Source organism: Oenanthe melanoleuca, chromosome 12 (assembly GCF_029582105.1).
Source record: "Oenanthe melanoleuca isolate GR-GAL-2019-014 chromosome 12, OMel1.0, whole genome shotgun sequence".
Lineage (NCBI taxonomy): Eukaryota > Metazoa > Chordata > Aves > Passeriformes > Muscicapidae > Oenanthe > Oenanthe melanoleuca.
The window spans coordinates 13514999-13541095 of NC_079346.1; the positions used below are offsets into that span (position 1 = coordinate 13514999).

Consider the following 26097-nt stretch of genomic DNA (forward strand, 5'->3'; position numbering starts at 1 on the left):
CCGTGGGGCTGTGCATTTAGGCTGGGAGGAGTGTAGATAATTTAGGCCCAGGCATCTGCTTTGGTGTGCCTGGTCATGCTGCTTGTTTTTAGAGGTTTATGGTCATCTCCTGCCTTCAAGCTCAGCAAGTTGAGGTTTTGGCCAGTTTCAAGCCTCTCCCTTCTTCTGACACTGTCTGTCTGTCCCCTTCACTCAGGTGTCTCCGGAGAAGTGCCGCTTCGCCATAGGCCGCATCCTGAGCGAGGGAGATGAGAAGCCGTCAGAAGAGCAGATCAAACGGTTCCAGAAGTATGGCTTTAAGATCTTCAGCTTCCCTGCTCCCAGCCACGTGGTCATGGCGACCTTCCCGTTCACTACACCGTTGTCCATCCATCTGGCAGTCAACCGTGTCCACCCAGCCCTTGACACTTACATCAAGGTAAGCAGGTGTGGCATGAGGAGCGTTGCATGTGTTCTGTGGGCTGTCAGAGGCTTCTCTTCCTGACAGCTGATGGGGCTGCTCTGACATGTTGTGTCTTGATGTTTTCCCTTGGGCACTACCATCAAGATCTCCTCCTTTTGCAATCTGGCAGGTAGTTCCCCAGCAGGGATGTCCTTCCGTTCGCTTGGTAGGCACAGGGGTGTCTGTTCTGCTGTTTTGTGTTTACGAGAAACAAGTTCTCATCTCATAACTTGCTGCTTTTTTCCTTAACACAGAGATAAAAGCTGATTTTCCCCTTGAGTCTCTTTCTTGTTGTTAGGATCTGGCAGGTATGTGCCCTTCGGTGTAATGCTTTGTGCCATAGAACTTCTGTTTTGAGTGCCAGCCTCACTGGTGGGGCAGCTGTCTTCTTCAGAGACAGGAGGAGAAGTTAGAAACTTTCTGGCCTGTGGGCTTATGAAAACTTTCTTTCAAGCAATACATTGGAATATGTGGGTCTTGGCCCTGGCTGGGCAGCCAGCTGCTGTGGGCTGTGTATGCCCTTACCCTGAGTGGCTGTTCCTGCTGTTTGTGGTCTTTTTGAAGCCAGCTCTGCTGCCTTGCTCTGGCTGCCAGAGCAGCTGTGGCAAGGGTGTTCCCAAGCAGCACATCTGACACAGACACCTCCAAATGCAAGCTTTCCAGAGAGCAAGGAAGGTCCTGGCCAGCTGGATGATGGAGGGAAGGGACTGTCCTTCCCAGTGGGGGAGGATGCTGTGGAGGGGCCGGCTCAGCCCTTGGCTTATCTGACTGTCGAGTTCTGACGCTTTCGTTTGTTCGTGTTGAAACACACTATTTATAAACTTGCTTTTCCTGGCGAAACTCCCAGCCTTGTGGGGGAACTGTGTGAATCCCTCCAGCCTGCGCTGTGCTGCAGGATGGCTGCCTGGGTGCCAAGCCTGGAACTTCAGCTGGGGGCTCTTTGCCGTCCCTCTTGTCCAGCCCTGCCGCGGGGAGCTGCCCACTGCTACTGGCGGAAGATGCGTTAGTGCTGGCAGTAGGTGACACCACCACTGCTCCTTCCCCCCATTGTGGAGAGCAGAACCAGTCTGCTGTTCTCATCCTCTGAGTCTCCTCCTGGAGCTGTGCCAGTTTTGTTGGGAGGGCATCAGGCACTGCTGCCAGCCCTGTGGTGGGCGCACGGAGGGGGCTGGCGCGGGCGGGAGCGTCAGGTTGGCTGCGGGAGCACTCGGAGACACCGAGCTGACGCTGCCTGAGCTGGGGAAAGGTCCCAGCAGCACATCTGTTGCTTGAGAGATGGAGCTGTTAGAGCTAAAAAGGGAACCACGGGTTGTTCTGGGTGCACCTGGTAGTGTTTTATGGGAGCGGTGGATTTCGATTTGCAATAACTGAAGTCATAGGGAAACAGAGCAGCCACAGCCACGTGCAGAGGGAGGGGACACATTTTGATCTCTGCCCCAGTCGCAGCAGCACATGGTTCGGGGAGCCTGTGTCTGTCCAAATGTCCTGCAGCGGTGTGGGGGCCCCCCTGCCCATCTGGCACTGGCCGTGGGGGCACAGGCAGGAAGAGGGTGTGTTTGCCGTGCTGGGTGGGGCAGAGGGGAGTGGGTGCTGTTGCTCCCTGCACACTGCGCCGTGGGGATGCCCTGCCTTTCTCCAGTGTGGCATGAGGGACTCAGGAGGCCGTTGGCAGCTGTGCCAGCAGCATCCCTGCTGCTGCTGTGTTGTTGCTGCTTCTCCCTCAGCCTGGACTGTCTGCACTCCTGGGGCTGTGCTGGCACTTCCTGGGATGGAGGGTTTGGGCGGGAAGGGGAGAACTTTCATGGAAACAGGTGACCTGTGCCCGTTCGGTGGTGGGAATGGGGGTTGCCATGGAGACAGCTTCTCCAAATAGCATCCTTCATCCCACCCCCAGAACCCAACTCCCTTAAGCAACCCAAGAGAGCAGCGAGACAGATTTGCTTTATTTATTTATTTCCTGTGTTCCTTCTTTGGGAAGGGTGCTGTTAAGAGAGAGCTGGGGGTCAGGCCTGTGAAGAGCAGGTCCCCCACAGCTTTCCCATCTCAGAAGGTTGGAAGGCAAAAGCCATGAGGCATGAAAGGGGACTCAGTGGTGGGAATGAAACGCTGGCTCCCATGGAAAGAGGGAATTAGATGAAGTGGAGGGAGAATGACATGGCTGCCCTAGTCCTAGACAGGTGTGGGAGAGCCAGGGATGGATAGGGAGCTGAAGGAGGCAGAAAGAGGGTTGCAAGGTGGGGAGGCGGGGTGGAGAAAGTTTTGGAGATGCTGAAAAATAGAGAAGAGGAATGGGAGGAGAAGGGGACTGGAGTAGGGCATATAGGGCAAAGGAGCTGAGGGCTTGGGGTCCAGCTGAAGGAACAGGACAGTAAGAGGTGGAGGGAAGTCTGGGCCAGAGTTGAAAGAAGCCTTACCACAGCTGGCACTCCAGCAGCCTTCCCACGGCATCCCCTGAGGTTAACTTGGGGACATCTAGTCCCAAAGGTCAATGGATGTGAATGTGGCTCCCTCTGGGCTTGCTGGTGCTGTGCAAGAGTTACCAGGAATGCTTGTGGCTCATGTTTCCCAAGCAGTGAGGATGTAGTGGTGCTGGACTTTGTGTTTCCCAGTCTGCTGTTGCTTCAGAGGAGCAGGAAAAGTTAAAACCAAATTTGTAACCATCAGTAGGGTGACAGTCTCCTTTCATTAAGGGTGGAAGGGAGATGAGCTGGCATGGAGGTCTCATATCCAGTCTGTCCCTGCAGCATATGTCTTTGCTCTTGTGAGCTCAGGAGCTGATGTTTCTGCGAGACTTTTGGTGCAGGCCTGGCTTTTGGGAGCTGTGGGGAAGTGGACATCCCTGCATGTGGGTGTAAGAGGACATCCTTCCCCTGGGATGGCAGGCTGGCAGTGCCTTACTAGAATCGCCTTCTAAGGGGCCCGGGAGAGGCTGCTGGCTCATTACTCTGAACATGGGTTATTTAAGGCATAGGCTGGGGTTGTTTAGTGTCCCTTAAAAGCATTTCTTCCCTAATAACCTGTGATGTTGCTTCTCCCTGCCTCCAGGCAGGTATGTCCTGCTTTCCTGGGATGTGCACTCCTGGCCCACAACACAGCTGCCTGTCAGACCTGGCACTCCCAGCTCCTGGGAGCAAAGGAGAAAACTCTTCTCTGGTGGGAACCCTTTCTGACAGCTCTAGGAGCAGGTTATTCCCCTGTAACCTCCTGCCATTTCAAGGAGTGTTTCTTCTCATTTAGATATAATGAGCTCTCTGTGGTGGGCTGTGTGTCCCTGCATCTCTCTGCATCCATTCTGGCATCTAGTGGGCACTGCCAGGTGGGGGGGGCTTGTCGCTCCTGGCTGTTGGTGGTCTCTGGCAGCTGGAGAGGTGGCTAATTGCATCTAAGGGAGAGCTGGCAGGTGTCTCCTGCTGCAGCCCTAGAATGCCTTCTTCAACATGGCCTCTTTTTGTGTATTTTTTGGGTCGGTTTTGTGTTCCCTTCAGATAAGGGGGTGGATACCAATGTCATCCTGACTGCCTTGCACCCTCCAGAGCACCAGCTGACTGACCTCAAACTCTAACTCTGCCTGACTTGGAAAAATGGGATTTTATCTCTTTAGATGGTCTTATAAAGGTATCCTCCAATTTCAGCTAAACTCCCAGCTTTTTTCCTTCCCCTGGGCTCTGTAATCACAGCTTTCCCACTTCCATGGGCTTGTGAATAACTCCTTACAGTGCAGATCTCGGGCAAGAGTGGCTGGCATAGACTGTGATCCCAGGAAAAATTTGGGAGGCTATCAGGTTGCCTCCTGCCTGACATAGGCTGTCATGTTCCTCCACACCTCAGCTCCCCTTAAAGGGAGCTTCACAAGGTGCTAAAAGATGTAGCTTTTTCCTGTTTACAGCCAGGGAAATGTGTTATTCCTTGGACCATTAGCTTGGAGCAAGCTTTGCTCCCCTGTCAGCTATAGCAGTTTAGGATAGTCACCTCTTCCTCTCTTTTTGCTAAGCTGAATACATAAAGCTTTTAAAGTTCCCTTATTTTCCAATGTTTTCCATAATTTCTGACCTTAATTTTTGCTTTCTCTTTTGAACCTATTTTCAGCTTAGAAAGTTCTGTGGCTTGTCAGTAGTTCAAACAGATGCTTTATTTCAGCAGTGGTCATAGTGCTGTAGTAGATAAATCTCTGGTGGAGATCTTGTCCTCTGCCACAGAACCCCAGTCCTGGGTTTTATCTGAGCCAGCTAATAGCCACTTGAAACACGTGCCTCTGCCCTTTGATGGAGTTGTAGTTTCTCGATTAAAGGTGGGAAACAATGCCAAGTTCTGCATCTTCTCTGAGTGCCACTCTGACTGAGTGGCATGAGTGCTGGTTTATCAGTCAAGCCTGTACTCCCCACAAAAATAAATCCTGTTTGCCAACAGGATCTGACAGCTGTAAACAAGTATTGGTTGGCATTAATTATGCCAATCTCCTTTGCTTCCTGGTGATCTGGCCCAGTTGCAGCCATCCGTGTATTTTGTCTTGGCTGTCTTTGCCTGGCCAGTCTGTGCTTGTTCAAGTCAGTTATTCACCCATTGAATGTTGGCAGGTACAGGCTGCTGTCTCTCCTGGGAGTTTTTAGCATCTCCAGCTGGCCAGAGATCACCCTTTGACATGTGGACAGCTTGTCAACAGGGACTTCAGCATGTTAAAATGTGTGTTATCTGGGCCTGCAAGCCGTGTGTTTTATCTTGTCATAGAAAAACAAACATTTCACCCACATCCTCTGCCCATGTCGTCTGACTTTGTCCTAAATTCAGTGCAGAAATAGTCAGTAAACACTCCTCCCTTCTCACTGGCACTGCTGAGGTTTCCCCTGGCTGAATCTGTGCCATCCTTCAGACTCTTCTCCCCTGCCTAGTGCCCCAAACAGCTCCATAACTTGGATGCCTCTCTATCTGGGGGGAGCTGGGAGTCTAAGTGGTCTTTTATAGCAGCTGAGCCTCAGCATCCTTGTTAGGCTGCACTTCATCTTTCCCTGGCTCTTCTGACCATGCTGCTGAGCCTGCTGCCTTTGCTCAGATCTGTTGAAAATCATTTTCTCCCAGCTGTTTTAAATGGAGGTCTGTGGAGCTGTGTTCCCATCCCAGGTGGTTTGTGTTTTAAAGGCCATCCTTCTGCTTGGCTGTGTTGAGAGGCTGGGGTTGGGGGTTGGGAGCTGATAAAAAATATGCAAAAAGGGCTCAATTATTGGGATGTTTTTCCACTTAAATTCTTTCTCCTGGATGATTTAGTTTATTTATTTCGGGCTCTGTGCATGAAGCATTTTTAAATGCCAACTTGTCGTGTGTAAGCAGCTCAGGCTTCAGTCTGCACGTGCGTGAGAGATGATCACAGTGGCAGCTTCAGCCAATCAACTGCTACCTGAATTTCCTCCAGAGGTCTAGGAATTACTAACAGATGCTCAGTCCTGTGTTCCTCAGCCACAGCTTCGTTTGTCCTCATGAACTCCTTTGCTCTCCTGCAAGCCCTGTGGACCAGAGGCTGAAGGCTATTGCCCAAAGCGGAGCCCTTGCTGAGCCAGAGCCACTCAAAGCCATATATCCATCTCTCTGCAGAAAAGGAGGAGCAGGATACCTTTATCCAGAATTTATCACCACTAACCTGGGACTTTGCTGCCCTCAGTGTCTCATCATGTGGGTCTGGCAAGACTCATCCAGTTGATGTTCTTCCTCTTTGCATCAATGGGTTACGCTGCAGAATATGCCAGTGTTTTCTGGGAAATGGAGCCCTCGATCCTTCTCCTGCCTTTTTCCCATGCCCCACTGTGACTGTGGGAATTAATTTGCTTAAAGAGGGTGCTGGGGTTAGGGGTGGTGGCTCAGCTGCCTGGCTGGTGGGATGACCTTCAGTTTAAGGCCATGTGCTCTTGGGTATAGGTCTGTAGGGTTCCCAGAAAGACAGGAGGTTGGTTACCTGACACTGCTGGGAAGTGATCCTCACACATCAAATAATAACAGGGGAAAAAAATCCTAGAGAGTCATAAAGGATTTGATGTGTCCATCTTATATTGATGGCAGGGATGAGACCAGAGTTGACAGTGTGACAGGCTGCTTGGCCGTGGGCTATCAGACATTTGGAGTAAGGACACAGGCTCCAGGGAAAGTGTTTTGGGAGCCCTTGCATGTCCCAGGCTGGGCTGTAGGTCATGTCACAATTGGCTCGTGCACAACCATTCCTGATTGTCCACCAACCTGGTTGATGTTGAGGACAAGCACCAGAGTGGCTTGCTCAGCGGTGCTGGAGAGCACCCTTGGCTGATGCATGCTCTCTGCCAGAGCCAGTGAAGCTCTGGGTCTGGGTCTGGGCAGGAGGAGCAGGCGAGGGGTGGGCACTGTGATGCTGCGGCTCAAGCCTGTGCTAAAGGTGACATGCAACGGCAGGAAGCAGAGAGGGACCCCGAGGTGTGTGTGCCTTTGCGGGCATGTTCATCTCTCTCTGACCTGCACTGACAGCTGGTTTTCAGTGGGCTCTCTGCAGTGAGGCCTCCTGCTCACTGCTGGTTGGCACCCCCCAGCTGCATGTCACATCGCATCAGTTCGTGCGTTCGCAGCGACTTTTCGTTATTAAATATTTTTGGCGACAAAACCATCCAAAGATGTTTCAGTCCTGCGAGCGTGAGTGACCTCGCCTTCAGCGGGCAGCGGGCAGGGAGGGCAGGGTGCTCATGAGGCCAGGCTGGGGGCTGAGCCAGGTGGGAGGGCTTTGCTGGGCAGAGTCCTTTAGCGCCGTGGGGGCTTTGGAGCTGAACAGGTCCGTTTAACCTGTGTCTGCAGGGAGCGCACTCCTCCTGTGTGCCTAATGGAACATATGGGCATTTGGGGCTCTGCGTCATGTCTCCTGCCAGGAGCAGCAGGCATCCCCACTTTCCTGCTTCCCCAGAGGAATGTGGCAGCCCTAGGCCACTGCTCATCTGCTGTCACCTTCTCCTTGCTCCTTGTGGGCAGGCAGTGAATTAACACTGACCGTGCTTCATGTTCAGTGCTGCCTCTGCCAGGCACGTTGGTGTGCACTACTCAGTGTGTGCTGGTTTCCCAGCCTGTGCTGGTGCCATTTCTTCTGCTTTGCTGCTTGTGCCTGTGCACACCTTTCCTCTTGCAAGCAAACTGTGCAGCTTCTGTTTTGGCTCTGCTCTTCAGCTCTGGCGTAGGGGCAGGTGTGAAACTGCAGCTCTGACAGCATTGCTGCTTAGAGCAGGAAAGGTTTGCTGACCAGCTTTGAGCTTTAGTAGTTACAAAGACTCCTTCCCTGCCTCTGCAGCTTGTGGCATATGTGAAATCACTCAGGTTTTCCTCAACTTTTTGTTGACTCTGTGCAAGTGTCTGTCTTAGCAGCAGACAGGGGAGTCCTGGTTCTTCAGAAGAAGCTGGTGTGGGATGCAGGCTCCTGCTACTGTGGCCTCCCAGTTCTAATTGATCACAAAATGGGAACAGACCAGGTTGGAAGGGGCATGCAAAGAGAGTCTGGTACAACCTTTCATGGGAAAGGGAGTGTGGTTATCTAGCACACAATTGCATCTTGAAAGCCTCTGGCTATGGGGCTTCCACCACATTCATGTGGAGGCTGTTCCAACTGGCAGATCAGCCCCAGATCTCTGCCACAATGGGTGCTTTCCTGTGACACCCAGCATTTTGGCACTATTGCCATCCCAGCTCCTTTTTCAGGAACATTTCCAAAGGCAGCTCCTGGAAGAAGAATGAACTTCAAGTGCCTACCCTCCCATGCATGCCAAACTGTGTGGACATCCCTGATGGCCTGACAACCAAAAGCCTGGACCAGTGTTGTCTGTCAGTCAGTGGTCCTGTTTGGGGACATTTTCATCCCAGGAGGGAGTAGGAAACCACCTCACCTTGCCAAGCTGTTGCTTTGGAAAGTTGTGAGAGCAGCCTTGGTAATGACTTTCCCAATGTTGCAAAATTATCACAGAGATTAATCTTCTCAGACAAAATATTTGCTTCCCCCTTTTCTTTGCTGTGAGGATTAATGATCATGGGAGAAGCTGGGGATATTTCATACGGCTGTCCAAGGAAGAGAAAGAACTGCAATGGTTTGCCTAGGGCAAGGAGGGAGAGTAAAATACTACAGTGCTTTCCTGTCACATCTCTTTATCGACTTGATCTGTACATATGCTCTCCCCAGATGTATTTATAGAGAATCCCAGAGGATGCAATCAGTTCAAAAGGTTTTCTGTGTCAGGCATTGGAGATGTGTCCAGCTCTTTCCAGCAGCGACAGTGTCCTAAACCTTGGGGTCTTCCCTTCTTGACAGCTAGTCAATTAATTCAAGGATGAGATTGATCTGCCTCTCTGCAATTATTTTAGCTGAGTCTTAATGAGTTTTGTCTGGACAGGTTCTTCCCCATAGCCCTCTGAGCCAGACCTTGCCAGCTGTGCCAGGCTTAAGAAACAGCAAAATGAGCCCAATCAAATGCGAAACAGCTTCATAGAAATATTGCTCTTTTCCAACAAATGCTGTTGGCCCAGTTTCCCTTGCTGTGAAGCTCCCACTTTGAAACCTGTGGAGCAGGCAGATAATACACTTGAAAGCGGTGGCATTTTTGCTTCCAGTAAAGGGACCATTGTGCTATGACTAACTTGCACTTTTTCAGTTCTAGTTAGGTATAAAATGGTAGGAAAGGTCCCCCTTTGGGGAGGGCAGAGGAGTGAAAACATTTTTCTTCTGCAGCAAGTCAAAATATGGATGGATGAGTCGCGAGGTTGGGTGGTGATCGGATCACAGGCATGAAAGAACAAAATCAGTTCTTACTCCTCCTCCTGCCTAGAGCATGTGTGCTGTAGGCAAGGCACAGCTTTGGGGCTGCAGCAGTGGCTGGGGCACCAGTGAGGTGGCAGAGCCCAGCTGTTTGCTCTGAAGCAAAGGGCCACACTGAAAGTCCCTCGGGATCTCTTTGTTTGGCAAGGGAAATACACACACACACAACTCTTGTCAGCTCTGCCTGCCTGCAGCAGCTGCTGCCCTGTGGATGCTGTTTGAATTGATGCTGCTGTGTGCTGGTGGCCCTGGGCAGAGGCAGCAGGCTGGAGGTGTCCACACTGGCCAATCCTCATGACCATGACAGGTGTGGAGGTCTGTGGAGCTGCTCACATCTTGGAGAGGCTTTCATGGGGAGGCTCAGCATGTGCATTTCCTCTCTCTATGCTGTTGCCTGGTGGCTGTCACTCCCAGACCCACAGAGACTGACAGCCTTTGGGGAGTGGGTGCAGGGTGTGGAGGGGTGCATTGGTTCAATGCAGACCTACACACAGCCAGTACATTCCATCCTGCTCTGAGGAGCAAACCCACTGCCTGTTTATTGTCAGGACAACTTGGATTGTCCTGCCAGATAGGATAGGCTGCCAAATCTTGGCCTTCTGAACTCCTCTGGGTTTGCCAGGACTGGGTTCATCTTCATGGTATCCAGCTGCCTCAGTTGTTGCAGGGCTCCTGAGCAGCTTGCAGACTGGTCTGTGAGCTCCTTGAAAGAGGAAGGTTGAGCTATGCTTAACTATTGGCTTGCAGGATTTTGGAGAGTGTATGTAAACCGTCAACTCCAGGACTACTTTTGTGTCTTTTCCAGCATGTGGCAGCTATTTCCAGCCTGTGCCTCAGCCATACCAGGGAAAATCAGAGCCTGTAGTAGAAATGTTGGCAGTTTCTAGCTCCACCACTCATGTGTGGGGCTGGAAGGGATTACTCCAGATTAGGACTGCCCTGAGGCAGCTGATGGAGGTCTGCATCATGGCAGGATGTGCAGGCTTCCTGTGCTACTTCCCCTGCTCCAGCCCAAGTGAGCAACAAGTCATGGCAGTTCTCTTCACCTTTGTGGCCAGTGTGCTGCGTGGCTCACCAGGCACCTCTCTGATGGCATGGCAACAAGGAAAGGTATTTGTTCCTCCGCTGTCAGACCACAGTGGGCAGAGGGGCCGGTCTCCCTGGGGAGCACAAGCCAGTGCTTGTCCTCTGTCACCCTTGAGCTGATTTCTCTCAGGGTCTAGTGCAGTACCTGGTGTTGGTAAGAGATGGAAGGTACCCATTACCCTCAAGAGTGGATCAGCACCTGATGGTGCCTCTTCTTTGTCCCCAGCCCACCCAACATTCACCTTCCATGGGCTCCTTAATACTGTGGTGGGTGTGAGGAGGCAGAGGCTTGTACCTGGCTTAAGCAGATGCATTTCTGCTGGATTTGTTGGAGATCAGCTCTCCCTTTGGTAGGATGCCTCTGCCCTGCTAGGCTGGGTCTGTAGTCTGAAAAAGAATGTGCTTCCAGTATGGAGGAGAGGAACAAACCTTCCTAAGAGGGGAGATGATGATGGGGAGTCACCTCTCCTGGGTACCAGAGAGAAACTAGTACTGATTTGGAGCAAAGGCTCAATACAGCTTTTAGGACAGAATCAACCTCCTCTGGCACCGGGATGGCAAAAGAAAGATGCTGGGGCCATGAAGTGGAGTTACTAGTGAGGCTTGAGATATGCTTGTCTTCCAGGCCACTGACATCTGAATTTTGCACATGTATGTTTTGCATGGCTGCCTCCTCCTAAAGCTTATCGAGGCTCTGCTGATCTGAGGCTGAGCTCCAAATTAAATGACACCAAACAGCGCGGCTTTACATTTCAAAGGCTCAGAGCAGAAGGATGCCTGGGACTTTCTGTCGCTATGGAGTAATTGGAATGATTTTTTCTATTTTGGCAGCTTGTGCAATGACCACCGGGAGCTTGCTGCACAGACAGATGGTTTTACCTGCATCTTCTGCTAATGTGAGGAATTAAAACAACCCTGCAGGGATGAAGAGGGGTGACAGAGCTGAGTACAGTGGGGAGAGCAAGTTAGTAACTGCTTTGCATCCCTGGCTCTGGCTGCTTGTCACAGTGGTTACTTGTGGATGGGCACATTTGCATCACAGAACCCCTGGAAATTTCTGCTTCTGTTCCCCCATTCCACACACCACCAACCAGAAAATTTCCTGGTACATTTAAAGTTGCTACTGTGTCTCTTTCCCTTATCTTCAGGGATGGACACTAAGGCAGAGCTGCTGCTAGAAGGTCAAAGATGGAGCTCTAAGGCAGCTGGGAGAGTGGTTGGTCTGGGAGCCCCAGTCCTAGCATGGCACTGAGGGCTGTTGCCTTTCAAATGAAACCTGAAGGGGTGTCCTGGCCCTGGGGGATGAAGAGAATGTGCCGTGGCTGATCACAGAGTGGCCCTGTCTGCAGCTGCCTATTGGCTTCATGCATTTGCTGACAGGCTCTGTTCCCACTTGGTAAGATTGTAAGGCACTCTGGGAGGACTGCAGGGAGAGAAACAATGGCCTCATTCCCATCGTGGACACCTGCATTTTTTTTTCCTTGCTGTTGGATGGCCAGTTGCTCACATTTACTCAGCTATATTTCTGCCTGGAGCTGATGGCAGGTCCTTGACATGCAGGAAGGTAGATATCTATCATCTGTTGGGGCCAGCTGCTCTGCTCTTCACGCTGTGCAGATTCACAGCTTGGGGTAAGGTCCTCCCAGTGATTCAGTAACCAGACCGTGAGTTGGCAAAAGCTTATCAAGAGGTCAGTGTGGAGAAAGACTTGCTCGGGTACTTCTGCCAAGCAGTACAGGAATGAGCAAAGCAGAAGTGGCTGCTGTGGCTGCAGGAGCTGCCAGATGTTGCGGGGTCACAGTGGAGGAGCACAGCCATTGACTCCTATCTGTTTTTGCATCTTCCTCCTCCTCTCTCACATGCTTCTCTAGGTGCCAAGATCACTTGTCCCGCCCAGGTCCTGCCACCCCAAGAAGCCACTGCTTCATCTCCCAACAGTTCCCTGCAAAGCTGTGTCTCCTGGTGGGAGCTACTTGGGGACCCATAGCTCAACTCAGCTCTGGCTTTCTCCTGTGCCCTGGGGCACAGGACAGTGTCCAAATCCCTCCCCTCTTGTTATCCAAGACCCAGCAGCCTTCCTGGGACAGAGCTGCAACAGGCATAGTACACTTCCTGCCAATGGCAAGCCACAATTGCTTGGAGAAAGGCAGATGGGGACAGAGGTGTAGATATGCTTCCCCAAAGTCTTCCCCATCCTCCAGGTACCCAGAGATTAAGGGACGTCAGCGCTGGGAAGAGGAGGGATGTCCTCCAGGTCTCAGGGCACTAATGAGGATCTGGGGCAGCTCTGGTGGCTGCAGTGGCTGATGTGCTGCTGTCAGTGGTGTTACACAGGGCTGTGTATGGTTTGGGGTACCTGGGAGGGCAGAGCAGTGGTACAGATGGGGAGTTGGCTCCCCAGGAGGGAAGGATCTGGAAAGCTGAGTGGTGTGATGCATCTCCAGAGCATTACCAGCTCATGGAGCACATCTGGGAACATATGGGATCCTTGTGGAAGGACGAGTCAGACTGGGCTCTGTCCTTGCCTAACTGCTTTGATTTCTTCTCCTGATTGATCTGCACAGTCAAACTCATGATCCTGTGCTGGCAGAGTAGCAGTTGCCAGACTGCAAAGGTCGCTGAAAGCAGCTGCTCCCCTCCCCTGCTGCCTCTGTTGCCAGCAGAAGAGCCTGGATTTGGAGGCACTCAGCTTGTGTCCCTGCTGGCAGCACCAGCCACTGGCTCCCCACAGGACTGGCGCACCATGGCGGCTGCTCAGCGGGCACTCTGCTCTCCAGACAAGGTAATGAGCCCCCTGGGACCTGTGCTGGGTCCCTGGTGGGCTGGGGAGGAGGAGGAGGTGAGAGCTGCAGATGAAAGGCAGCCTCACCTCGCCTTGCCATGCCGTTTGCAGCAAGGCCGACAGAGACGTCGGCCAGCACGTGCAGCTACTGAAACGGCGTGTCCCGGCTCGAGGACACCTGGAGCTCTCCCTGCTGAATCTGCCTGGTGCTGCTGGTTCACCTCCCTTTCCCCCTGCTCACCTGGCCTGTGTTCCCAGCCCCTCCTGCATTGCAGGCAGCCTGCCTGGCTGTGCCGTTTGCTCTGTGCCCGCCAGCGCTGTTTGACTGCGCTGGGGATTTCCTTGGGCGAGTCGTTACCGCCGGCGGCTGCAGGCTCTGGGGGCTTCATTAGCTGAGCTCACTGGGAGAAATTGTCATCACACAGGAGCATGCCAGACTTTCTTTGGCCTTTGCCAGGTGTTTGGGAAAGAGCAGGCCCTTGGATGTGGGGGTTTGAAGGTGGCTTTGCTGAAAGCCTGTGGGGAAATGCCTCTTGTTCATTTATAAGCATTCAGGAAGGAACTTGTCCCAGGCCATGGCTTGCTTTTAAAACATGGGTGTATCTGTCCCTGGGACAAGGGAAGGAGGAGCAGGAGGGGCAGTGAAGCAGGCACCAGTGGCCCATGGGTGTCTGCCCTACAGAGAGCCTGATTGGGATCCCTGTCACCCAAGTCAAGCCTGTGAATGCAGGGTTTCCCTGAGTGGGAGCTCAAACAATCTTTTTCTGCTGTTGGCTGCACTGAGCTGATAGCTTTGAAGATCCTCCTGTCCTGGAAACTTGCTTTCTGACATCTGATTTGCCAGTGTGTTGTACTTGAGATGTGCTTATGGATGTCGTGATCAGCTTGCCTATTCCTCCTCAGCAAACCAGGCTGAAACCCACTTGATCTCATCCTCTGGATCTTCCTTGCCTTCCAAATGAGGCCAGTAAACTGCCAGTAAGTCCCTGTGGGTGGGGAGGGAGGACTATTTTGTCTGGGAATCAGGCGGTTGCATCGTGGCTTTGCCCTGGGCTGCTGGTGGCTTTATGTGTGCAAGTTCACCAAGGTTAAGTTCTTCAGCTTCCCTTTTTGGCTTTCTCAGCTGTGAAGGGATGGTGTGAGGCTCAGCTTAGCTCATCGTGAAATATATTCCATGAAGCCTGGGAACTGGGGGCGTTGCAGAAAGACAAGGTTGTTCAAGGAGGTAGGAATGGATGGGAGGGTGTTTATTCCACTCCTCCATTTTTCTCCTGGGGCCAGTGATGTGACACCTGAGTTTGTCCTGGTAATTGACAGGCTGTGGAAGAACAGCTAGAGATGCCTGCAATCCGAAGAGCAAGAGAAAGGGGCAGTTCAGACCTTGTCTCAGGAGACTGAGAGCCCCCATGTGCTGTGATCACCTGGCACTTCTGCTCCTGCTCCATTTCTGTTGCTTTGTCTTTGCTGCAAGAGGATTTCATGGCAGGACTCGTTGCAGGTGAGGACATGTGTGTGAAGGCTGCAAACCACAAGCTTTCAGCTTGTCTGGACATTCTTGTTGCAGAAGGGCAAGTACTCAGGTGAAAGGTGGCTCAGGAGAGAAAGCCATCAAGGTGGGTTGGGAATGTCCACCTCGAGGAGGAGCACTCCAAGTTAGCCATGGAAGATCTGTCACCACAAGAGTCTAGTGGCAGGGCAGAGCAGGTCACTCTAGGAATTACTCTCCCTGTGAGCAACATGACAAAGATTCAAGTTTTGAAGAGGCTCTTTTTACCTGTGTGGTGTCCCATGCAGGGTGGGAGGCTGCAGTGCAGTGGGCTGTCTGGCTGAGGCAGAACAACGGAGATGATCTTGGATGATGATCCCTTTCCTGAAAGGCCCTGCCTTGACAGGAGACAGAGAAATTGCCACAGCTGCTCTTTCTGGCAGCTTTGCAAGGCAACAGAGCAGGCAAAGCGATTTAGCATTGCTCCAGTCATCCGTGATGGCAGAGATCATTGCATCAACCCCTTCAGCATTGTGATTAATGCTGAAGAAGCATCCTGTGAGGGCTGGGAGCAGTGTGTTGGTCCCTGGAGATCTCCTCTCTGAAGCAGAGGCAGCCCTCTCCAGCTGTGGTCCTCCTCTCCCACAGTCTCATCCACCTCCTTTTGTGTGCAGCTGTTGACCCGTGTGTTCCCATAGTGATGGAGTTCTTAGGAACTGGGACAGGAACCCAGGACTGGTTCCTCAGGAGAGGAAAGATTATGTGGATTTACACAGATTGCTTGTCTTGTGATGAAAATCTGGTGTTTGAGCATTCAGAATGGTTAAAACCAAAGTCCCCTTCAGAGAGCTCGTGTGTAGCTGTGATGGTTGGTGGAAGGAGGAGTAGAAAATGGGATATGGTGGGGTCGGGTAGGAGGAACAGTGTGAGAACATATTATGGAGCTCTGGAAAGCTGGTGAGCACCATCTCCCCAGCTGGCATTTATCCATGGTGGGTACAGGAGCAAGGCAGAACTTGGGAAAGTGGAAAGCACTGAGTCTTTAGGAAAATTAACCTTTTTTTAATGGAAAAGTTTCCTTTACTTCTGCAACTCTCTGCTCCAGGACTAATTACTACCAAATAACCATAACACCAGGGGGGACCCAAGCCCCATAAATTGCGTTTGTTTGCACCATCTGCTCTTTATTCTGCAGGTGACATTCCCATGGTTGGGGGCAATATGATACATCCCTGGAAGCACTTGGACTAATGTACCTGAACGTACATTAGTACCTGAACGTACATTCTGGGCTGGCAGTTGTCCAAGGCTTGTCCCTGTCCTCGCTGGGGGCTCTGACTGCCTATGGCGGCTTTCTGAGAGGTTTTATCTCACTGGGACTTGCTGCCTGGCTTGTCTCTGAGGATGATGGATCCTCCTTTGTGTGCTGCAGAATTTCTCTTGCAACTCAAGTGGGTGCTGGAAGAGGAAAAGGCCCAGAGAGTGTTAGGACCTCTAGTGAGGCAGGGCTGGAGCTTATTCCTTTTTTCTGGAGAACAGGATGGAATCTCCATCCCAGGGAGAAGAGTGTTCATGACGCTGACAGCAGCTGCCAGCCGTGACCTGGGAGCCTGTACCTGGTGCCTGCCAGCCCTCTCAGGACCCACCAGTTCCCCAGGCTCATTCCTTTGCCTCTCAGTTTTTCCGTGGCCGGCAGCTGCCACTCTGCAGCTCCTGCTCTGGAGGAGCTGTGGGAGCAGCTGGGTGATTCGGCCCCGGGAAGCGCGGGCGGGCAAGGTGTAAATTGCATGGCGGGCTGCCTTCGCTGAGGTGAAAATGAAAAACTCTCCCAAGCTATCAAGCCCGGTGTTTCACGGCTCCCACGGCCCAAACACACTCCCACTCCCTCTCACTGCTGCAGAGAGGATCTCAGGGGCTGGTTTTCTCCTGCCTGTCCTGGAGCCATGGCACTGCCACGTCAGCAGGGCGGTGTGTCCTGGTTGCAGGCAGGATGGGGGCCTGCCGTGGGAAGAGGGAAGTGTGCTGAGGGCAGGCAAGGATGCTGATGGCGTGGGAGGTGCTAATTGCCAGGCTCTGTGTTCTGCTACCTGGAGGATTTGTTATCCTTTGGCAAGACTCTTCCGCTGCTGTATTGCTGGTGCCGCTCGTTTTTGCTGCTGGCTGATGGAAACGGCCTTTTCTTGATTGCAATAATATCACCTTCTGTTTCTGAAACACCTCAGAGCCCAGAGGATTTGAAAGTAAAGTGCACGTGCGTGGGAGCAGTCTCAGCACCTCTGAGATGTGAGTTTCTCCGGGCTGGGAGGCAGCAGCTGTTGGCAGCCTGGTGCTGGCGGCTGTGCTGTGTGCTGGAGCTGCCTCCAAGTGCCATCGCCCTGGGAGGCAGGGCCTGCCCGGCTCCATGTGCACTCTGCTGGAGCTGCAAGCTGAGATGTTGAGCTTTCCTTGGTGCTTGAGGTATTACCAGTGTAAAGCATGTCTGCCTGCCTCTCCCTCCAGCATTTTGTCTTTCCTTCTGCCCAGCCACCTCTTGGGCCGATGGCTCTTCCCCAGCCTCTGGCTGACTTGTGCCCCTCATTGAACAGCCCCGGGCATCCAGGCTTCATCCCTGTCTCCCATTGTTAGGCCACTGTGGCTCAGCAGAGAAACAACGTTGGATTTGGGAGGGATATTGAAAGGTCACCCAGTCCAGCCCCCCTGCTGTGGGCAGGGCCATCTTTTGTGGGAGTCCAGGGTATTTCCCTGACTCCTTTGGGGATGCAAAAACCCCCATGGCAGACCCCTCTGAGACCCCCAAATGGTGCCCAAGAGCTGCAGGGGCTGGATTTAGCTCCTTGGGAGAGTTTACCAACACTGAGGGAAGAATTGCAAAACATGAAAGCTAGCAGAGTGTAAATTAGAATATTAGAATGTAGAATAAGTAGGTTTTTAGATTGTTTATATTAAGGGCCATGTGGTCAAGATGGAGGAACCTGGGTGTGGTGGGCTTCTTCTTCCTTCTTCTTCATGTCATCCATGTTGGGGAGGCATCCTGGGAACCACAGATTGGATGGGGAAAGAACTGGACATTGTAAAGAGATTGCATGGCATTGGAAAAAGTCTGTAAACATTGTATACGTAGTTTTAGGTATAAAAGATTTGGCACAGCCCGCCTGGGGGCAGTTCTGTAATGGTCGCTCTGCAGAGTGGACCTGTGTCGGGCTGATTGAAACCTTTCAGAAGATAAGATAAATAAATAGCCTTGCAACAACACCAGGTCGTCTCAAGAAGCTTTCTTGCTGGGAACTCCGAGAGAAGCCAGGCTCCTGACCACCTGCATGTCCTCTCTGAGGAGGTCTCACGCCTAAAGAGACCCTCGAGGTGGGACAATCTTTCACCAGCATAGGTGGCTTAAAGCCCCATCCAGCCTGGCTTTGAACACCTGCCTATGTCCAGGGATGGGACATCCTATTCCAGTGCCTAATGACCTTCAGCACAAGGCATTTTATGTCTGGTCTAACCTGCTAGCTTTTGCTTTAAAACCACTGTCCATTGCCCTGTCACTACAGGCCCTGGTAAAAAAGTCTCCATCTCTTACAAGCACATGTTAGTGTGCTCCTCTCAGGACCTGAACAACTTCCAGGCTGAGCAACCGTAACTCTCTCAGCCTGTCTCCATAGCAGAGTTGTTCCAGCCCTTGGACCTACCCTGGCATGTCCATGACTGATTAATGCTGGGGACCCCAGAGCTGGAGGCAGTATTCCAGGTGGGGTCTTACAGGAGCAGAACTGAGGGGAAACATCCCAATCAGGCTGCTGTCCATACCGCTTGTAGTGCAGCCCAGGAGATGCTTGGCCCTGGGAGGAAAGGGCACCTCTATGTTTTTGCTTTTATCAGCTCACATGGGTGACTTGAAGCAGTGTCTAACCTCAAGCTGCTGTCTGAGCAAAGAGGAATGGAAACAGGGACATTCCCAGTCTGGGCCTGGGACAGAGGGATGGCCCAGCAAGGACTGTCTCCTGGCTGAACTGAGAGAGCGCCAAAGGGCGCTGGGTGCTGTGCAAATTTGCAAAGCCTCTCAGGACTACCTAGCACCCATGTTCTAAGATAAGCAGGGATGACACACTGAGCATGGAGCGTGTGAGGAAGCGAGGAGGATGTGGCACACAGCACACTACCCCCAGTCCTAGCTGGTGGCTCAGTTTCAGCTTTTAATTTTAGCAGCTGATTTAGGGCCATTCAGCTCCACGCGGTTTTGTTGTTCCTGTAAAATCGGACTGAAGAGTCCGACCCCATCACTGAGAGATGGGGAGGATAGATGCCTCCAGCTGGAAGGAAGGTGTGGGGGAGTTGTGTTGTCTGGGCAGGCAAGAGTGTGAGGACAGGGCTGGTGGGTTGCCTGGGGGTCTCCCCACACTCTCCCAGCTGCCAATTGACTTGCTGGCACTACCCAGAGCAGCCCTAGTTCTGCCAGCACAGGCAAGTGAGGCTGTGGTGGTGCCCAGGCTGGCTGGGGGGATGCTGGTGAGCCCCCAAAACAGGCAGCAATTCCCCATGATGGTCACAAGGCCCCTGTGTGTTCACATCCTCCTTCTTCAGGTGTGGCAGCACAATAAACAGAAGGGACTGACCCCAACTGCCTGTGGAAAATCTCCTCATGTGGTTGGTGTTGTTCCAGTGTCACAGCAGGATGGGGATGGAACCAGCTCCATGTGCTCTTCTGCTTCCCTGCAATGGCAGCAACACATCCTGTCACAGCAAGAGCAAGGGTGAGCAGCAGTTCCAGGCACACTGTGCCAAACTGATGTTGAGACAATCCCTGTTAACAACACACAGCTTCTCCTTGAGTCTGGGTCCTCCTAGCCAGTCTTGGGCTCCATGGGCCCTTCTGGGAAGTTGTTCTCTCAACTGGCAATGTGCAGAGAGCAGTTGATGCTTAGGCTGGATCCTGCACTGTCAGCTTTCCCAGTGGCTCTGGGCACAGGCTCCAGTCTGTCCCAGCTTTTCAGCAGTGCCCAGTGGCAGATCCCTGGAGGGTTCATCCCTGGCTGGTGACCAGGAGGGCAGCTTGGAGCTGCCTGGTTCCCCTAAGGGAGAAGAGGATTTACATCTGTTGAGTGACCAGTTGCTTGCTCCCCATGGTTTTTCCAGTCCTAGCTGGTGTTTAACAGGCACGTTTTTCATATGTTGCAGGCAGAAGGTACTCTGGCAGGGATGGGAGACAGGCACAAGCAATGGCTGTGTTCCTGTAGCACACAGGTGGCTGGAGCATGAAGTGGACATCTCTGCAGCAGAGCCAGGAGCTGCTGGGCAGCGTGAACAGCTCAGCCTCCAGCTCTGCTCCAGGAGAAGGCTTGTAGGTGGCATGAAAAACCTCTCCTCAGCTGCTCCTACAGCATCAGTCCTGAAATAGGGACTCAGAAGGCTGGTGTGACTTAACCATCACCTTGTAAGCTGTTCCAGGAAGCCACAGTAAGGAGTCAAGGGTGACAGGGAGCTTGTGGGGTGAAGTGGGGTAAGGACAGCAGCTGCCTCCCCACTGCCTTCCTGGCAATACTAGAAGTTTTCTGGGTTCAGCTGGAGCCTGATTGCCAGCATGCCTGGGTATGGCAAGCATCCAGAGGGCATCCATGAGGCTTGTTTGTGGTCTCCTAACAAGATGAATTCTTGTAGCACTGGGAGGAAGCAGATCCAGTTGGTGACATTTGAATTCCTGAGCAGATGAACCTGAACCTGAACCTGAACCTGCTGCAGCTCATCTTCTACTTCCCAGCAGGTGCTGAGGGCCATGGTGTGACATGAGCACCCTGCCACCTCCTTCTGCCTTTGCACAATTCCACTGGGATTTTAATGACTGCAGGTCATGTCCCAGACCCTTTGTCTTGTCCTCTGTAGCCCTGGGACTGCTCTTGTGCTCACCCAGGAGAGTGAGGGCATTGTCCTTCTGGGAGGCTGTGCCCAAGCCATATCATGGGCAGACACTGTGACCTTAGGGACAAGTAGAGGGAGGAGGATTTGTGCTGACGAATAGCTGGCACCTCCTGCTGCTGGGGAAGGTGTCCCAAAATGCTTGTCATTGCACAATCCTGTTGTCCTTTCTGATGCTTAAGGCTAGGGAATGCTCCATTCCTAGCAGGAAATCCTACCATCAGTACATGGTGGTAGGTGATATGGAACCCAAGGTTAAAGACTGGGCAAGGTGCTGTTCCATCTGGGAAGGAGGAGTGCAAGAGTTTTCTCTTACATAACTCCTTGCTCTTGAGAAGGTGGTGAGAAGCATCCCCCACCATGTTCCTCAGATGGGCTGAGAAGGACTTGGCTTCAAGGGAAGCAGTGGGTCTGACATGGCAGGAGTATGCTGGAGCTGCTGTTCTGGCAGAACGGAACTTGTGGACTCTGGTTGCATTTGTGTGTGTAGATGGGCTGTATAGATGATGTGCACCTTGTTTCAGGTGGCTGGAGGAGAGTCCTGGATAGAAATCAGCCCTGCACACTGTGCTGCTGCCTCCACCTTTGCTGGCCATAGGAAGAGAGAGCTCCTGGTGGAGGCTGAGGAGGGAGGTGGCACTGCATGACCTTGCAAAGGGACAAGTCCCTTTCCCTGCCCCACTTACTGGTCCTATTGTCACAGCCAGCAGTCTGACACTGACAGTGTCCCACTGTTCACCTCTCACTGAGCTCTTCCACCCATGTGAGACTGCATTGGATTTGACTGGAGGGCTCTGCCTTGCAAACTCCACGTTGCCCTTGCTGCTCCATCTGTTGGCTTGGCGGCACAGCCAGCCAGGGGCTCCCTCCTCAGTGGCAGTGCAGCGCTGCCTGTTGAGCCTTTCTGTTGTTTTGCCATGTTGTTGAGCCTTTGCTAATTTGCTCTCTTCCCACACCTTTGCCTTTGGGCTCTGCTCTCCAGTCTCTCTGGGTTGTTTCTTTTCATTGCAGTGTTTCTCTCCATGGGGATAATCCCAAACTCACTGTGTCACCAGCCTCTTGTGCACTTTGCTGCACTATTCTTGTCTGGCCTCTGCCTGCTTCCTAATCTCCTTTGGTATGATCACAAGGCTGATCTCCCACCCCCTTTAGATGATCCCCTTATCCATTTCCGTTGTCATGGCTCCCCGCCTCATTGCCTCTACCCATTTCTCAAGTCTTTATGCAGTCTCATCACTTTATCTCAGGTGGACAGGACAGCATTTCCAGCTGCAGCCTCCCTGCTCCTTCTCAGGGACATTGTCCTCTCCTGAGCCCACCTGCCAGTGCTGAGCTCTGCAGCAGCCCTGCCAGAGGCCGAGTGTCTCTGGGAAGAAGCATAGAAGCAGAGGCCAGCTCACTAGCCTGGCTTCCAGCTTAATTTGTATAGACATAAATTAGCACCACCAGCCTCTAGTTTCACTCCATTTCATTTTGGGAAAAACCCTAGATGAATTTGGAATAAATCAAGTATTGTAGCTGTCCCTAATGAGAGACGTGGGTATTGACAGTGAGTGTCCACACTTCAGCATGGTCCCACTGACCTAGTCCCCAGCCATGGGCTTTGGCTGCTGGACACCTGAGCTCTTCTGGCTTCAGGGACACAGAGCTGCTCCTGGCAGGGTGGAACATCCTTTTTTCTCTTATAGGATAATCTTGAGTGTGAAGCAACATTTGGCTCAAGAGCCAGTCCTGCTCTTCATTCAGGTGTGCATTTTTATTCTTTAAAAAGGCAAGATTCCCACATTTTGTATAGGCAGAGTGGTGTTGTTTGTGTTTTGGTGGTGCCACTTCTATGTCTGTGTAATTGGAAGTTGTAGCAGCCTAGAGTAGATTGTAGGGAGAGGATATGTCCCAGATCCACTCTTTTGGAACCTTAGGAGGGGCTTTGGAAAGTCACTTTAGGATGTCTTGAGGGCCAGACAGGAGCCCTGAGAATTTAGACTGATTGGAGACCTCACATGAAGTTAATGAAGGTCTCTGCTCTGAGATCCTTTGGGTTGTCCTTGTCTGCATGAAGTGGTGGAGGGCCAGCTGGATTTATCCAAAAAGCCCTGCAAATCCTGGAGATACCCATCTCTGGTGTGTTGCAGTAACCTAAAATAAGGAGCTGAGCTGGAGGTTGGCGTTTGGGCTTGTGGTTGGTGGAGCAAGGGGCAGAGTGTCGGGGAGGGCTCTTGTCTGCGTTGTTGCTGAAAAAGCAGGAGTGATATGAGCCGCCTCTGCTCTGCTGCTAAAAACAACCCAGCTTGTTTTTATTTAATACAGTTTTGATCTGCAGGCCTCAGTGTTTCACCTGCCTGCAAGTGGGAACTCCAAACTCCAAGCACCTTGGAAGCCCCACTGCGTCCCTTGTATCCCTGCTGCACTGGGATAGGAAATGTGGTTCCGCCTCGGCTGGAGGGGGGACTGCTGGAATTCAGGCTGGAAGGCATTGGGGTGGGACAGGTGAAGCTTCTGCTGGGGTCATGTTCCTGCCACTGTGGTGTTTCTGGGTAAAATGGGCCTCTGCATTGCCAGATCCTGCAGGCTTGCTCAGGAAAATGGACCCAAAAAGTGCTCATGTGGGATTTCTGCCTGCATTTCTTGTGCAGCATCCTGGCAGCATGGAGGTGGCTCTCCAGGTGGTCCAACTGCCAGCACTGGGGAGAGGGTCAGTGTTGGCTCATGTGTGTTGTGGATCCTGCCTGGTGCCAGCATTAGTCTGGGAAATAAATGATTCTTAAATCACGTTGGTCTATCCCCAGGGCTGAAGGGAGGCAGGCTTTTGTAAGGTCATGATTGATGTGTCCATAGAGCTCACTTTTGGTGTGGGGCCAGCTCTGGCTACAGAGAGTGCCAGAGGGATGGGGACCCTGCTGGAGGATGTGCAAACATGACAGACCAGCAGTACATGACAGAGGAGAGTAGTTGAGGCAGGGAGGAAAATCACTGGGTCAAGGAAGAAGAAGAGGATAGATAATCTGGACAAGAAGGAGGAAGAGAATAGCTGGGGCAGGGAGAAGGAGGAGGAGGAGGAGGAGAATAATCAAGGTGGTTGCAGGGTTAAATAAAAGCTGTCAGTGGTTTGAAAAGGGGAAAGAAAGAAGAAGAAAACCCGCTGAAGAGACTCTCCCTTCTCACCCGGCTTGTAATCAGCCGCCCCCTCTGCAGCGAGCAGCTGGCGGGCGGGCGGGTGAGGAGGGGGTGGCAAAGGGGTCCAGCTGCTCCTCGGCCCGGCCTCTGCACCCCAAGAGTCCCCACAGCCCCAGCTCAGCAGGGGCTGCACGGCCCAGGGACATGCCCCTGTCATGAGTCTCTGACAGGCTGGGGGTCTGGGGTCTAGGAGAGCACTGCTAAGGGGAGGTGGGGTGAGGAAAAGGAGGAGATGCCTGTCTGAAATGCCAGAGGTTCATCTCCCACTCCCCCTGCCCTTGCCGTTCTGAAAGGAGCTGCTTGAGCTGTCGGCTCTGGATTATATTAATTAGCAGAGAAGTGCTACGCCTGCTCATGGGGCCATGTTGCTCATGGGGCTGTGCTGTTTGTAGGGCTGTGCTGCTGGGAGGAGCTGGAGATCTGGCAGGTCTGTGTGAAGCAGCTGCCTGGCTCCCCAAAACTCCTCTCTTCAGCCCAAAATAAGCACATCAAAACCAAGACTGAGCTGGGGGTCTTTGGCATCTCCTCCTGGAGCCCAGCTAGCTGCTTTCCTCCAGGGCCAAACCTGCTTGCCCTGGTACATGGGGCTGGTGTGGTAGGGAGAGCAGCACCGTGGTTTTGGGATGACACCCTGTGCTCCTCCCTAGGCCTCCATGCCTGTGGGCAAAGGGGACCAGGCTGGCAGGTCAGTGTGGTGGGGGGCTGCTGGGGTGGGGATTGAGAGCACATCCCTGACCATGGCTACTTTGTGTCTTCCAGGAGAGGAAGCTGTGTGCCCACCCCCGGATCGAGATCTACAAGCAGGACCGCATCTACTTCGTGTGTCCCCTTGCCCGCCAAGGGGACTTCTATGTGCCTGAAATGAAAGAACTGGAGAGGAAGAGCAGGGCTGCTGCAGCTGTGGCTGAGGATGCCCAGACAGACATCACAGGTATCCAAGGCTTGTGCACAGGCTCCATCTTCGGTCGGCAGCAGCCCTCACAGAGGTGGGGTCCTGGTATCCCCAGTCCTGCTGCCTGAGCAGACAGAGAGGGACTCACCTGTGCCCACCTGGTACCCAACCACCGACTCTCAGCACACCCCTTCCCCTCACCCTGCCCTGATCCCCGAGGATCTGAGACGACATCCCCTGAGATGTCACGCCATGCCTCGGGGAGCACCCAGGAACCCTTGCAGTTTTGGGTTAAGCCACTGGCCCTCTGTTGTCAGTGCAGAGCTGGATCTCACAGCTTTTACTTGCAGCTGGGCTTGTTTTTCTCTTTGTCATATACATCTTCCTTGATCTCATCTTCATCTGTTACATATTGGGATTGCACAGAGCTTAAATACCAGGTTGCTGTAGCTGGTGGTGGAGTTGCCGGAGAGCATCTGCTCAGCAAGATTTGTTGCAGCCTGGATGTATTCATACAGGAAGGGACCACAATGGCTGTAGGCGCAGAACAGCAGTGCTATAGTAACCCAAAATGCTAGTTGCCTTCAGCAGCCCACATGCTCCTCTGCCTGTGAGATGTAGCAGCCGGCTATCCAAGTGTTCCCAGGCACTGGACAGCACATCTGAGCCAGCTGCTGGCAGGGGCAACCTCCTCCCCCTGCCCCACAGGTCGCCCATGCTTGTGTAATGGGCATGAAAAAACCATGAGGGCTGTGCTCGCCTCCCGGGCAGTTGGGTCATTTGCTTTAACACATCTTCAGGTTTGGGTCGCTTTAATTCTTAATCATGTAAAAGCAAGCCTGGGGATTGCTTTCTGGGAGCTCTGTCCATTTAGCATTGCAATGGGTCTAATTGGAGCTGTTTCCCAGCACTTGCAGGTCCCGTGTTTGCACGGTGCTCGCTCAGTTCGTCTCTTTCTTCTCTGTTGGGGGCACCAGCCCCACTTGCCCAGAGGTGCCCCAAACCCCTCTGGCTCTGACATCTTCCTGCCCCTTGGTTTTGGAGAGGGATGGCAGGATCCATGGGAGCAAAAGCAGTTTGAGTGTGGTGCCTTCATGGCTGTGTGTGCTCCCTTCTGCCCTGCTCAGGGGGTGTGTGCAGCCACTGCCCTGTGCCTTGGCTGTCTTGGTGCTTTCCCTGGATGCCACTGCCAGCATGCCCTGCTGGAAGAAGGGCTAGGAAGATCTTCCCAGTTTTAGAAGGCAAATGACATTGGATTTTCTCACTCTGGGCTGGGCTCCCCAGCAGCAGCTCTGGGCCAGCTCCTCCACCACCCCTCCTCTTCCAGGCATGTAGATGAGCTTTTGTCAGTGCAGTCTGATGCAGTGCCATCTGCTGAGTCTGCACAAAACCAACTTAAAATAATAATAACTGTGAGGTTGGCCCTGCCTGCGAGACTGAAGAATTGGGCTTGTATGTTGCACTGTGATTGTCCCTGCTGGGCATAGTGGCAGAACTGATGGGATGTCACATCCTTGCTCTGGCTTAGGAT

At 52.7% G+C, this 26097-nt stretch overlaps 1 protein-coding gene across 4 annotated transcripts in view; it reads left to right on the forward strand.

Annotated features, from left to right (window-relative positions):
• TEX264 (testis expressed 264, ER-phagy receptor) overlaps positions 1-26097 on the forward strand; it is a 51582-nt gene that overhangs the window by 19393 nt on the left and 6092 nt on the right. For all 4 annotated transcript variants that reach the window (XM_056501490.1, XM_056501488.1, XM_056501487.1 and 1 more), the window contains 2 exons: positions 197-418; positions 24434-24605. In XM_056501490.1, the coding sequence (XP_056357465.1) occupies positions 197-418; positions 24434-24605 (394 nt within the window). The remainder of the gene's footprint in view (positions 1-196; positions 419-24433; positions 24606-26097) is intronic.